At 40.0% G+C, this 12816-nt stretch overlaps 1 protein-coding gene across 2 annotated transcripts in view; it reads left to right on the top strand.

The window, feature by feature from the left end:
* Positions 1 to 12816, top strand: part of LOC115694382 (protein ILITYHIA) — a 30753-nt gene extending 17937 nt beyond the window's left edge. For both annotated transcript variants that reach the window (XM_056312158.1, XM_056312156.1), the window contains exons 29-60: positions 334 to 411; positions 510 to 657; positions 1974 to 2096; positions 2174 to 2230; positions 2307 to 2417; positions 2508 to 2699; positions 2776 to 2949; positions 3894 to 4004; positions 4275 to 4344; positions 4440 to 4518; positions 5031 to 5133; positions 5213 to 5383; positions 5487 to 5609; positions 5690 to 5803; positions 6244 to 6350; positions 6435 to 6486; positions 6567 to 6673; positions 6759 to 6818; positions 6901 to 7015; positions 7128 to 7238; positions 7336 to 7473; positions 7553 to 7675; positions 7768 to 7839; positions 9240 to 9352; positions 9851 to 10009; positions 10211 to 10307; positions 10387 to 10569; positions 10824 to 11018; positions 11100 to 11279; positions 11361 to 11493; positions 11634 to 11712; positions 12315 to 12816. In XM_056312158.1, the coding sequence (XP_056168133.1) occupies positions 334 to 411; positions 510 to 657; positions 1974 to 2096; positions 2174 to 2230; positions 2307 to 2417; positions 2508 to 2699; positions 2776 to 2949; positions 3894 to 4004; positions 4275 to 4344; positions 4440 to 4518; positions 5031 to 5133; positions 5213 to 5383; positions 5487 to 5609; positions 5690 to 5803; positions 6244 to 6350; positions 6435 to 6486; positions 6567 to 6673; positions 6759 to 6818; positions 6901 to 7015; positions 7128 to 7238; positions 7336 to 7473; positions 7553 to 7675; positions 7768 to 7839; positions 9240 to 9352; positions 9851 to 10009; positions 10211 to 10307; positions 10387 to 10569; positions 10824 to 11018; positions 11100 to 11279; positions 11361 to 11493; positions 11634 to 11712; positions 12315 to 12357 (3721 nt within the window). In that variant the 3' untranslated portion in view covers positions 12358 to 12816. The remainder of the gene's footprint in view (positions 1 to 333; positions 412 to 509; positions 658 to 1973; positions 2097 to 2173; positions 2231 to 2306; positions 2418 to 2507; positions 2700 to 2775; positions 2950 to 3893; positions 4005 to 4274; positions 4345 to 4439; positions 4519 to 5030; positions 5134 to 5212; positions 5384 to 5486; positions 5610 to 5689; positions 5804 to 6243; positions 6351 to 6434; positions 6487 to 6566; positions 6674 to 6758; positions 6819 to 6900; positions 7016 to 7127; positions 7239 to 7335; positions 7474 to 7552; positions 7676 to 7767; positions 7840 to 9239; positions 9353 to 9850; positions 10010 to 10210; positions 10308 to 10386; positions 10570 to 10823; positions 11019 to 11099; positions 11280 to 11360; positions 11494 to 11633; positions 11713 to 12314) is intronic.

Here is a 12816-nt window from a genome sequence, read left to right as displayed (position 1 = left end):
TATGGGACCCAGTCTCTTTATTAACTCATACTTAGCTTGTAAATCAAGGTACAAATGAGGGTCAAGTTTTTCATCGTTCAATCCTGACCATTCTTTATTTTATTTTAGTATTTTTTTTCCTGTACGGATGTCATATCTCCACTGCCATATTTAATTCTCTTTGTGGGCCTTGTCCCTTAAACTCCCACTCCCTTTAGTCTGATTGTGCATGTGCACGTGGTCACATTCCATATTGATCAGTAGACATCTGGTTACTTAACCAAGATTTTTTCTGTTGTGTATGCTGAATCTTTTAACAAAATTTCGTTGCCATTATCTTCTTAAATGCTTTAGGAACTCAGCGAAATGCCGTGAAGGAGCACTCATGGCATTTGAGTGTCTTTGTGAGAAGCTCGGAAAATTATTTGAACCGTATGAACAAAATCCCTTATGTGTTGTTTTTGTCATATTATTCTTTCTTGCATTCTCTAACCATGTGTCCCATATGTTTTCTTGCGCTGTTGGTATAGGTATGTAATACAGATGCTGCCCTTACTGTTGGTATCTTTTTCTGATCAAGTTGTGGCAGTTCGTGAAGCTGCTGAATGTGCTGCTCGTGCAATGATGTCTCAACTCACTGCTCAGGGGGTTAAATTGGTTCTTCCATCTCTTCTAAAGGTGTTTCTTTTGATTAATTTCTTTATACTTCCTTTATGTGTATAGAATTCTTATGTATGCCCTGGTTTAGTTCAATTATGTAGTATGATATCATAGATATAGATCAAGAAATATTCTAATGGGAAAAAACCACCAAAAACCCCAAACTTTGCCATCTGTGACACATTTACCCCGAACTTTTTTTTGTGACACCAAAAACCCCGAACTTTGCTTTTTGTGACACATTTACCCCAATGTATTTAGTCCATGGGCATTTTCGTCTTTTCTGCTTTTTCTTTTTTTTTTCATTTTTTTTTCCTTTCCGGCGAGGGGGGGCCTCGCCGGCGTCGGCCTCGCCGGATCCGGCGAGGGGGGCCCTCGCCGGCGTCGAGCGAGGGCGGCCCTCGCCAGATCCGGCGAGGAGGCCCTCGCCCGACTCGGGCGAGGTCGACCCTCGCCGACGCCGGCGAGGGTCAACCTCGCTCGAGCAGCGAGGGCGGCCCTCGCTCGCCCAGGCGAGGCGACCCTCGCCGGCGTCGGCGAGGGTCGCCCTCGCCTGGGCGAGCGAGGCCGCCTCGCCCGGCTCGAGCGAGGTTGACCCTCGCCGGCGTCGGGCGAGGTCGACCTCGCTCGAGTCGGGCGAGGGCCTCCCGCGCCGGATCGCGAGGGCCGCCCTCGCTCGGCGCCGGCGAGGGTCGACCTCCGCCTGAGTCGGGCGAGGGCCGCCCTCGCTCGCCCAGGAAAGGGCGAACCTCGCCCGACGCCGGCGAGGGCCGCCCTCGCTCGACGCCGGCGAGGGCCCCCCTCGCCGGATCCGGCGAGGCCGACGCCGGCGAGGCCGACGCCGGCGAGGCCCCCCCCTCGCCGGAAAGGAAAAAAAAAAGAAAAAAAAAAAGAAAAAGCAGAAAAGACGAAAATGCCCATGGACTAAATACATTGGGGTAAATGTGTCACAAAAAGCAAAGTTCGGGGTTTTTGGTGTCACAAAAAAAAGTTCGGGGTAAATGTGTCACGGATGGCAAAGTTTGGGGTTTTTGGTGGTTTTTTCCCTATTCTAATATATTAAAATCAAAGGATATCTCTTACAGCCTTAATTGTTCTCAAGTTCCACATTTTGTTCCTCTTTTATGCACATGTAATCTAGTGCGGTGGGCAATTCCTTGGTAGAGTGGCCTGAACCATGGGTCCATGTGGCTTCAATTCATTTAGCTGTACTGTCTAAGATGTAATAACAGAAGTGTTTCCTTTTGTTGAATAAAAGTATTTTTCGTATTGGATTTCTGCTGCTGGTATTATTATGTATCAAGCCACTTTATCGGCATATTTTGCTTTTTCAGGGTTTGGAAGACAAAGCTTGGCGAACTAAGCAAAGTAGCGTACAACTTCTCGGTGCTATGGCTTTCTGTGCTCCTCAACAACTTTCTCAGTGCCTTCCCAAGATCGTGCCTAAACTGACTGAAGTAAATACCAGAAAACATAATGGCTGATATTCTCTTGGGAAGGTAGAAAAGTATTCATCTCATCTTTCCATTTGCAGGTATTGACGGATACGCACCCAAAAGTTCAGTCCGCAGGGCAAATGGCTCTTCAGCAGGTTATAACCAGCGCTACCTTTGTAGTTGAAGCTCAGTTGATGCCTATTAATATGGCTAATCTTTCTTCTCTTTCAGGTGGGTAGTGTGATAAAAAATCCGGAAATATCTTCACTTGTGCCTACTCTTCTGATGGGTCTTACAGACCCAAATGACCATACCAAATACTCCCTTGATATTCTTCTCCAAGTAAGTCTTGTGGCATTATATTCTATACTTGAGGTCTTGTTGGTTTTGTTGTTTTCTTACTCATATTTGAATGCTGATGAATTGATGCAGACAACTTTCGTAAATTCAATTGATGCCCCTTCACTTGCTCTGTTGGTGCCAATAGTACATAGAGGTTTAAGAGAAAGGAGCGCTGAAACGAAGAAGAAAGCTGCACAAATTGTTGGCAATATGTGTTCATTAGTTACCGAACCAAAGGATATGATCCCTTATATAGGCTTACTTCTTCCTGAAGTCAAAAAGGTATCTTCATGGTTGCTCTTATTGTTGAGTTTGAGATCTTGAAGTACCTGATGTATATGGCATCATTAAAATTTAGGTTCTTGTGGATCCAATTCCCGAAGTACGGTCTGTTGCAGCAAGGGCCCTTGGATCTCTCATCAGAGGAATGGGAGAAGAGAATTTCCCTGATCTTGTTCCATGGCTTCTTGATACTCTTAAATCCGATGGTAGCAATGTTGAGCGTTCTGGAGCTGCCCAAGGATTGACTGAGGTCTTTTTTTTGCCCAATATGATTCTCTCTCTCTCTCTCTCTCTCTCTCTCTCTCTCTCTCCCTGCACACACACACACACACACTCCTAATTACTTTAGCCATTTTTAAGCATATGCACTTTGTCCTTTGTTTGTTGCTACTATTGGAATTGCAGGGTTGTTGCAGCTCATTAATCAAGTTTTACAATTACTTATAGAAGAAAGCAATGTCTTACATCAGGGTTGTTGCAACTCATTAATCAAGTTTTACAATTACTTATAGAAGAAAGCAATGTCTTACGTCAGTCTACGTAACTTAGATATTTAGAAGACATGTTTGAATTTAATTAATGTGCTGCTAGATATTTCATGTTGTGTCAAACTCGTACTTTGTAGGGTGTTTGGTCTGTACTAGTTACAATCTGAGCAAGACAATCATTGTTACCCTAGCCTTTTCTGTCGAAAACTCAAACCTCTGTTCCTAAGACAATCTGTTTAATCTGTGTGAAAGTTTAATTTGTTTTTTCAAATGGTTCTGTTCATGTCCATTGTGCCAACATGTTGTATGGGAACCATTGTGTTAATGTAGACCTCCAAGCAGTATTTGCTTTTTAATTAAAGCTACGTCGCTGAGCCGACATTTACAGTTCATTGTTTTGCTACTGCAAGTACTCTATGACGACTGTTCTCTTGCGTGTTGTATGCATATGCCTTCTTACTCTCTATGAAGTACATTAGAGCTTGATGCTTGTAAGCTTCAATTTAAAATTTAATGATTGTGTAAAATAAATTCTTCGCAAGTTGGCAACTCTCTTTCCTGGACTTGTCAGGATATAAAATCCCATTTTTCCTAATTTATCATCATTTGTCAACTGAAGCATCATACTGTTTCATTGTGAGTATAGATCTATACTCTTTCAGAGCTGTGTAGTTTATAGCTGACATTTGGTTTGTGGTACATCCAGGTTTTGGCTGCTCTTGGTATGGCATATTTTGAGACCTTACTTCCTGACATAATCCGTAATTGTTCTCACCAGAAGGCATCTGTCCGGGATGGGTATTTGACACTATTTAAGGTGAAAAAATTGAACAACATATTATTTTCTTTCTGAATTTGGAGACGACTCCTGAAGTTCTTGATCAAGTTACTCACCCATGAGTTTATTTCTTTTTATTTTTTTGCTTTTTGCTGATTTTGTCTATCTGCCACTATTACATAATGTCCACGGGTGTACAGTTATCTGCATGTGTACTATTTTGGAAATTGGAAAACAGGTGTGCATGTGCTATATCAATCATTATTATATTCATTATGTTGATGTGTTTCCTATGGATATCATTTGCAGTACTTCCCCCGGTCTTTGGGTGTCCAATTTCAGAACTATCTGCCGCAAGTGTTGCCTGCAATATTAGATGGTACTTGTCCTTTCTCTTTTACGGATAGACATCTCATGCCAAAAAAATACTTGCGTAGAATATCTCTGAAATAATATTGTTCCATACTCTTACAGGTCTAGCAGATGAGAATGAATCTGTACGAGATGCGGCACTGGGTGCTGGGCATGTTTTAGTGGAACACTATGCAACTACGTATGCAATCTTGTGTCTTGATGCTTTTAAGACTGATCGTATGCTTAAACACATGCAATCTCACATTAAAAGCAAATGCATTGACATAGTGAAGATTGGTCATTCAAGTACATGTCTGGAGTCATCTGATATATGGTGCATCCGTGCATGCATAACGCATTTGACATTTGAATATTACAAAGAAGGAATCATTATAGGTGAATAGTAAAAGGTAGCAATTTTTGGCTTTGTGGAATTATTATCTTTCTGTAGTTGGGAGTTCATATATTGCAGCACTCTTATGTGATTAAACTTGCATAGTTGGGTAGTGTTTTCTCTGTCATTGTAATAGTTAACTGAGTCATTAGTAGATGCATACGCAGCATGTGTATGATAGTATTTATGTAATGGGCAAAATATATGTTCAAATTTGTGTACACAACTTACTATTTTCCCGATAAATGAGTAAAGTAGTCTTTGCAACCTGTCATGACTTCTGAACCTGAACAATCAATTTCTATGTCCAATTACAGGTCTTTACCTCTACTCCTTCCAGCTGTGGAGGATGGCATCTTCAACGACAGTTGGCGTATCCGCCAAAGTTCTGTCGAATTATTGGGTGATCTGTTGTTTAAAGTATGTCATAAGGAACTGTTACAAGTCTTGTATCATTCAGAAAGCCAAATGCTATATGTCTAATCTTTTTGCTATTTAGGTTGCTGGAACATCTGGAAAAGCTTTGCTTGAGGGTGGTAGTGACGATGAAGGTTCTAGTACTGAAGCACATGGACGTGCTATAATTGAGGTTCTTGGAAAGGACAGGCGCAATGAAGTTCTTGCAGCCCTCTATATGGTTCGAACTGATGTGAGCGTATCCGTACGTCAGGTAATGAAGCCAAAATATATCAGTGAGCGTGTTATGTGGCTGAAATAGAGTTCTCCGTATCGTATTTATTGTATTATTGAGCATCATATTTCTGTTTCATCAGGCTGCTTTACATGTTTGGAAGACTATAGTTGCGAATACTCCAAAGACGCTGAAGGAAATAATGCCAGTTTTGATGAATACTCTGATCAGTTCCCTCGCATCATCTTCTTCCGAAAGGCGTCAGGTTTCCACTTGCATTCTGAAGCTGGTGTTTTCTTGAAGACGTCATATGATCAATTTATAATAATAATGTTGCCCTTGTAGGTTGCTGGAAGGTCACTCGGTGAGCTTGTCAGGAAGCTTGGTGATAGAGTTCTTCCTATGATTATCCCTATTTTAGCACAGGGGCTGAAAGACCCTAATGCTGGGAGAAGACAAGTGAGATTTTTGCTCTTACTTTTCCCATTCAATTTATCAGTTTGTAAGTGAGACTTCACCTAAGGACGTTCTTTGCTTTCTTTAGGTCATTCTCTAAAGGGAGGGAGGGAGTCTTAAAATTTTTGCCGTACAGTTTCCCCAATTAAGATGAAACTTGATCCCTGATTCTAATAAGTATAATTTTTATTAGGATTAGGAATTTCCAATTGAAAAAAATCCATTTTCTCAATCAACTATTATTTTATTCTATTTAAGCTATTTTATGTAGAAACAAGGATGTTAACTAGATTAGTAATTGAATGTACCTAAACATATAAGATAGATAAATAAATATATTAAATATATAGAATAAAGAAATAAAAAAGAAAAATAAATAAAGAATGAACAGTTTATCCTGGTGTCACATATTGAATACTTACAGATTTTGTAATATCTTATAGGGTGTGTGTATCGGTCTGAGTGAGGTGATGGCCAGCGCTGGTAGGAGTCAGTTATTGGCTTTCATGGACGAGCTTATTCCTACCATCCGGACTGCACTTTGTGATAGGTTAGTTTTTCTCTCATTGTTTATCTCCCTTTATTTGGTTTATATACTGCTACTGAAAACTTCAATTTGCTCTCATTTCAACAGCATGCCTGAGGTTCGGGAAGCAGCAGGCCTGGCATTTAGCACCCTTTACAAGGTTTTTTTCCTCCCTTTTCGTTAAAGCATATTGTGAAGTAGAAACTTACTAAAATATTAATTTGAAAACCTATGTTGCAGAGTGCTGGAATGCAAGCAATCGATGAAATTGTCCCAACACTTCTGCGTGCATTGGAACATGATCAGTCCTCTGATACTGCTTTGGACGGCCTCAAACAAATCTTAAGGTAAACTACAGGGTTATTTGGGTACCTTTGTTTGCATTCTCTTTCTCACTTTGGGTGCACTAATTTTCTGTGTATGTAAATCCAGTGTAAGAACTGCAGCCATTTTGCCTCATATACTGCCCAAGCTGGTTCAACTCCCCCTATCGTATGTGCCTACTTCCTCATTGATTGATATTTTCATCATCATATCACATAATTGCTTCTTCAATCAAGCTTTACTTGTGTAGTGCCTTCAATGCACATGCCCTGGGTGCACTAGCAGAAGTTGCTGGACCTGGTTTAAACTTTCATCTGGGCACTGTGCTTCCAGCATTACTTTCTGCCATGGGCGGTGACGATGTGGTACATTCATTATAGTCTCTACTGAATGTTCTCAGCCCTGACATATCTTTTTCTTTTTTCGTTGCACTTTATTTATATGCTGGGAAAACTTAGTTTCACGACCAATTTTCAGGAAGTTCAAACGGTGGCAAAGGAGGCAGCGGAAACTGTGGTTTTAGTGATAGATGAAGAAGGCATTGAGTCTTTACTTTCAGAACTTCTTAAGGGCGTTGCTGATAGTCAGGTACATTGTTTAAAATTTTATGTTCCTTCTAGGCTTGACTCATGTTCCTATACCATGACTCCTGTCTCATTGTCTATATTGCTGACTCTGGCTTCAGGCATCAATTAGGAGGAGTTCTTCCTACCTTATTGGCTACTTGTTTAAGAACAGCAAGCTGTATCTGGTAGATGAAGCTCCAAACGTTATATCTACCTTGATTGTTCTACTGAGTGACCAAGATTCAGCCACTGTAGTGGTATGTTTTATGACAACTATTTTTTCTTCTCAACAGGTCCTTGAACTTGTAATCTCCATTCCTTATTGTCATTGAACAGGTCTCGTGGGAGGCTTTGTCAAGGGTGGTTGGTTCTGTTCCTAAGGAGGTACTTCCTTCGTATATAAAATTGGTACGAGATGCAGTATCTACTTCCAGGGATAAAGAGCGTAGGAAAAAGAAGGTGAGCAAGCGATACATGTGGGGTATTTTATCCTAATTTATTGGGCTTGCAGATTGGATCTTTTGTGAAATTCGACATGCTTTTACTTTCAGGGTGGTCCTGTTCTCGTGCCTGGGTTTTGTCTCCCAAAAGCTCTTCAGCCAGTGCTTCCAATATTTCAGCAAGTACTGCCTTCCCTCCTTGTCTTGCTCTTCCTTTTCTTATTCTTTAGCAACTTAGGAAATTATATATATGGATTATGTTGTTGACAGTACTAATGGCTTAGTTTCACAAGAACTTGTATGATCCTACTATGGTTTGGTCAATATGCTTGATGAACAATTGAGTATGTTGTTTGCCTTCAAAGACATGGACATTGGTGGATGTTGACAAATCGTGTAGAAGGTATGAAAGAGATTGATAGTAGTTATATCAGGGCCATAACAGTGCAAGCCATGTGTAGCGGCATTGCTTATAATTGTTTTTGTTTTACAATTCAACAACAGCCTCGAGAGAGAATTCCACTGGAAACCAAAGCTACAGCGGATCGTGTTAGGTGGTAAAGTAACATGTTGTTTTATTGCTATGTCGATGCAGCTGTTGAAAATCAAAACTCCGTAACCTACAGCTGTTCATTGTCTGAAATTTAAGCCTCAGAGTTTTTCAGTATCGAGGAAAGATTATTCTAACTCTTCCATCCTTTGCTTTTACAGATCTGTAAAAATTTTATGGCTAACACTGCCAACTTTCATCTGAATTCTAGTGTTGTGTTTAATGATTGGTAGTAAGGTTGAAGATTCGATTATGGGACGAAAACGTAGGTTGAAAGGGTTGAGGGAATATCTAAGCAAACGTGGAAGAAGATGATAAGGAAAGATGGATATTTAGATTTTACAGAGGTCCTGATGAATTATAACTCATGGCAAAAACACAAAAGAATATATGCAATCAACACTACTTAGTGGCAGGCCTGGTGGTTGTTATTGCAATAGTAAGGTTGTAGGACGGTAATGTCAGCCTATGGCAAAATGGATATTGAGATACTTATGTCTTCCTTTATGAGTTTTATTGTCAGATATGCATTGTCAGCTTTTGGTTACTTTATCAGTGGTGTTACTGGATTTTATTTCTTTTTGCACGCAATAATAACATGCTGAGTTAAGGCACGGGAACTTATTAAAAAAATGAATGAGAAAGCAAAGGAATTTGCACCGTCTTTTTTATGACAGTTTTGGTTGCACGCATCTGTTGACAGCAGTCTTGATGTGTGTGTCCATGATGTCTATATAAGGTTTTGTACAATGTTGTTTGTTCCTTGTCCTGCTGACCGCATTCTTTCTATGAGGCACAGCTATAGGTTTTCTGACTCATGCTAATAATAGAACTTACCTCAAGACTTACAAAATAACTCTCGAGCTTTAATAATCAATAGTGCATTTGAAAGTACTGAAGCTTATTTTTGGCTCCAAGGATATTGAAAAAAATATTATTGATGTGTTTCATTAGCTCCTGTTTTATATCCAAAATACGTCAAATTTGATTGAGCAGCAAGTTCAGCCTCTTATTACATCTTTTGTCCTTACAGGGTCTAATGAGTGGATCTGCCGAATTAAGAGAACAAGCAGCACTAGGACTTGGAGAGCTGATTGAAGTGACAAGTGAAAAGGCTCTAAAGGAGTTTGTAATCCAAATAACAGGGTATTGGTTTCTTGGATTTCTTGCTCTAAATGATCCCAACATCTGAGATCTAGTTGACTGGACTTCATTTTAAAAAAAATTTGACTGGAATTTGTAAATCGGTAGTTATTGAGAACTACATTCGTAGTACTTACAGCCTAAATTTTTGCTTCTTGTTTTTAGAAATTGTTAAGACATGCTGCTAAACTTATGGAAAATTTGGAAAGTTGAAATAAATTTTCTTTTGTGAAGTCATTTGGGGAAACTAGAGAATGCTCTTTAAATCTAATAATCCTTTTAGTTTGTCATTCTTTAGTTCTTGATTGTGACTTTAACAACTCAAGTAACTACTTTTCCCCCATAAATCTTATTGTCTTGGGACCCTATTTCTTCTTTGATTAGACTATTAATTCGGTAATTGATGCATGTCGTCTTTGTATGGTTAATGTCTTAATTTGCATGAGCTACCAATCGTTCAACTTTTTCCTTCCCTAACATTTAAACTGCGTGTGGATGCAGACCACTTATCCGGATAATAGGTGATCGGTTTCCTTGGCAAGTGAAGAGTGCAATATTATCCACTCTAAGCATCATACTAAGAAAGGGAGGATTGGCTCTGAAGCCTTTTCTTCCTCAGCTGCAGACGACTTTTGTCAAATGTCTCCAGGACAATACAAGGTAGGGGCAATACATTGTATGTTATTCTTGCAGGGAATGCCTTTGTTTTGGAGGAACGTTCCACTCCCTCTTGTTGTGGATCTTGCTTTTGCATTTTATACTTGTTAATGTGAACATTCCTCTCCCTCTTGTTGTGGATCTTGCTTTTGCATTCTATACTTGTCAATGCTGTCCATGTTGATGCATGTTCAAATTAATCAGGAGTGTCCGCTCAAGTGCTGCCCTTGCCCTTGGAAAGCTCAGTGCTCTCAGTCCCAGGATTGACCCCTTAGTCAGTGACCTGTTGTCCAACTTGCAGGTAATGCTTGTTGTCTTTCTTGATGCACAATGTCCTGGAAAGACTATTATGTAACAGATTGAATCTGGACTGCCCTCAGGCTTCGGATGCTGGAATTAGGGAGGCCAATTTGACTGCTTTAAAAGGGGTGGTGAAGTATGCTGGAATGAATGTGAGCAGTGCTGTCAAAAATCGGGTGTACGTGCTCCTAAAAGATATGATTCATCACGATGATGATCAAGTTCGAATATCTGCTGCAGACATATTGGGCATCATATCTCAGGTCTCTCATAAGTACACCAGGCCTTTTTTTTTTTTTGCTTTTATGTCCTCCATGCTGTGTCTTGTTATCTTTAAGAATGAGACAAACTGTAGAACTTGCCCATGGAGTTGTTATTGGGATATCTGTTCATATTTGGTTAATCACATCACTGCTTTTCAGAGTCAACATTTCTATAATGCATGGATGGACTTGCCTTGGTTTTAGTCATATTTGGTGACAACTGACCATTCATCCTTTTGATGTTGATAATATAGTACATGGAAGATGCCCAGCTGAATGATCTTATTGAAGAACTCCTGACATTGGGTTCTTCTTCAAGCTGGTCCGCAAGGCATGGATCAGTGCTTACGATAGCATCAATGCTCCGGCATAATCCTTCGACTGTCTGTGGATTGCCATCATTCCTGCCTACTGTTGACTTACTTAAAGGCGGTTTAACTGATGAGAAGGTGGTTTCATTCTGCAGAATCTAAACTTATCTTTTTGATATTTTACTCGTACAAATCTCTGACAAACTTTCTCTCTCTTAGTTTCCTATTCGTGAAACCTCAACCAAAGCCATGGGAAGACTACTACTCCATCAAAGTCGAACTGATCCTAGTAACACCAGTGCGCATTCAGATATTATGTTGTTCATTGTATCTGCTCTGCACGATGATTCCAGCGAAGTTCGAAGAAGGGCGTTATCGTCTCTAAAATCTGTTGCAAAGGTACGTACAGTTTTCCATTGAGTACCTATCTCTTGTGTACTGCAAAGTTATATGTGCTCTCAGGACTCATCTTTATTACAGGTCAATCCCACAATATTATTGGCCAATCTTTCAATTGTTGGCCCTGCACTCGCGGAATGTTTAAAGGATGCCAGTATGCCAGTGAGAGTTGCTACAGAGAGATGTTGTCTACACACTTTCCAATTGACGAAGAGTAATTTCTTTTTCCTCTCTTTTCTGTTTTGAAATAATCTCCCATTAATATGATGTGCATTAGTTCAATATGTCCTCCCTTTCTGACTTCCAGAAATTGATCTAGCACCACTTCTTCTAACGCGGCACTCTCCTATACAGGTGCTGAAAATGTTCAGGCAGCACAAAAATACATCACTGGTCTAGACGCTAGAAGGATATCCAAGTTACCTGAACAGAGGTAATATCTTTTTTTAAGAGTGGCATGTCATTGCTATCTCATTTATGACTTCAACTGGGCTTAAATATTTTGTTGCTATTTTTTCCTTCGGTGGTTTCAGTAAAGATCTATGAAAATGGCCGCCCTTGAATGTGTACATTATCAAATAGTATATTCTAATTAACCACATTGCATTCGTCCCATGAGGAACGGCTTTTTGATGTAACAGGCACATAGAGAACTTGCTTCACCATGCTAAAAGTCATTAGGACAGTCATGCTTATGTGTTCCATTGAGAGTATTTGCATTTATGGCCTTTTCCTTCTCAGTGAATTCCTCTTTTTATTGACTTTTGTATTAGTGGAAAAATAAGGTGGGAAGTAGACACTGCATCCATATATTTTACGGATGAAAAGTCGCAGGGTTTTCTCTTTCTTGGCAACTTACAAGTGAACTCTTTAGTACATTGGCACGCCTTCACAATTGTTTTGGTCTCTTGTTTAGTTCATATGAAGTACAATCTAATTATCCATGTACCATGTTGTCGCTTTTTTTACGATGATGTTACTCACCTAAGTTGGTTGCCTCAATTTTTTTTATGGTTCTGAATATTTGATATGCAGTGATGATAGTGAAGGCGGCGAAGATGACGGGACGAGTGGCTAAAATTTTGGTTGCTGGTCCACTTTATTTTATAATCCTGTTTATACAAGGTTGGCAAGATTTATACAAGGATGGATTACCACAGCCAAATTCTGCTATAAATTGACATCCCAAGGATGTGGACTGACAGCACGAGGGGTGTCCTCCCTTACCAGGGTCGGTTTCCCTTGAGGCTCGATGGTCGATCAAATGCTCGATCAACAACAAGCGGTGTGCATGTGATACCCGTTTTTTGTACCTTGAATAAATATTGCCAATTAAGGAGTGCCTTTTTTTTTACTCGAATTATGCGCACCGATATTTTCCAAGGGTGTTCGGTTTTGATTCCGCATCAAGAATTTTTCTGTCATTCTTTGCGGCTACTACAGGTCATTGTACCAACACAGTTTTGATAGCAGCAGTGTAAACGTGGGAAAACTACTGGCTAACACCTTTTACAATATCATAGTTTCTGCTTTGCCC

Source organism: Syzygium oleosum, unplaced genomic scaffold (genome assembly GCF_021117445.2).
Source record: "Syzygium oleosum isolate NSW1041296 unplaced genomic scaffold, Sole_v2.1 Sole_v2.06, whole genome shotgun sequence".
NCBI lineage: Eukaryota > Viridiplantae > Streptophyta > Magnoliopsida > Myrtales > Myrtaceae > Syzygium > Syzygium oleosum.
The sequence above is the reverse complement of the archived record's forward strand: the minus strand, read 5'-3'. Positions and strand labels throughout refer to the sequence as shown.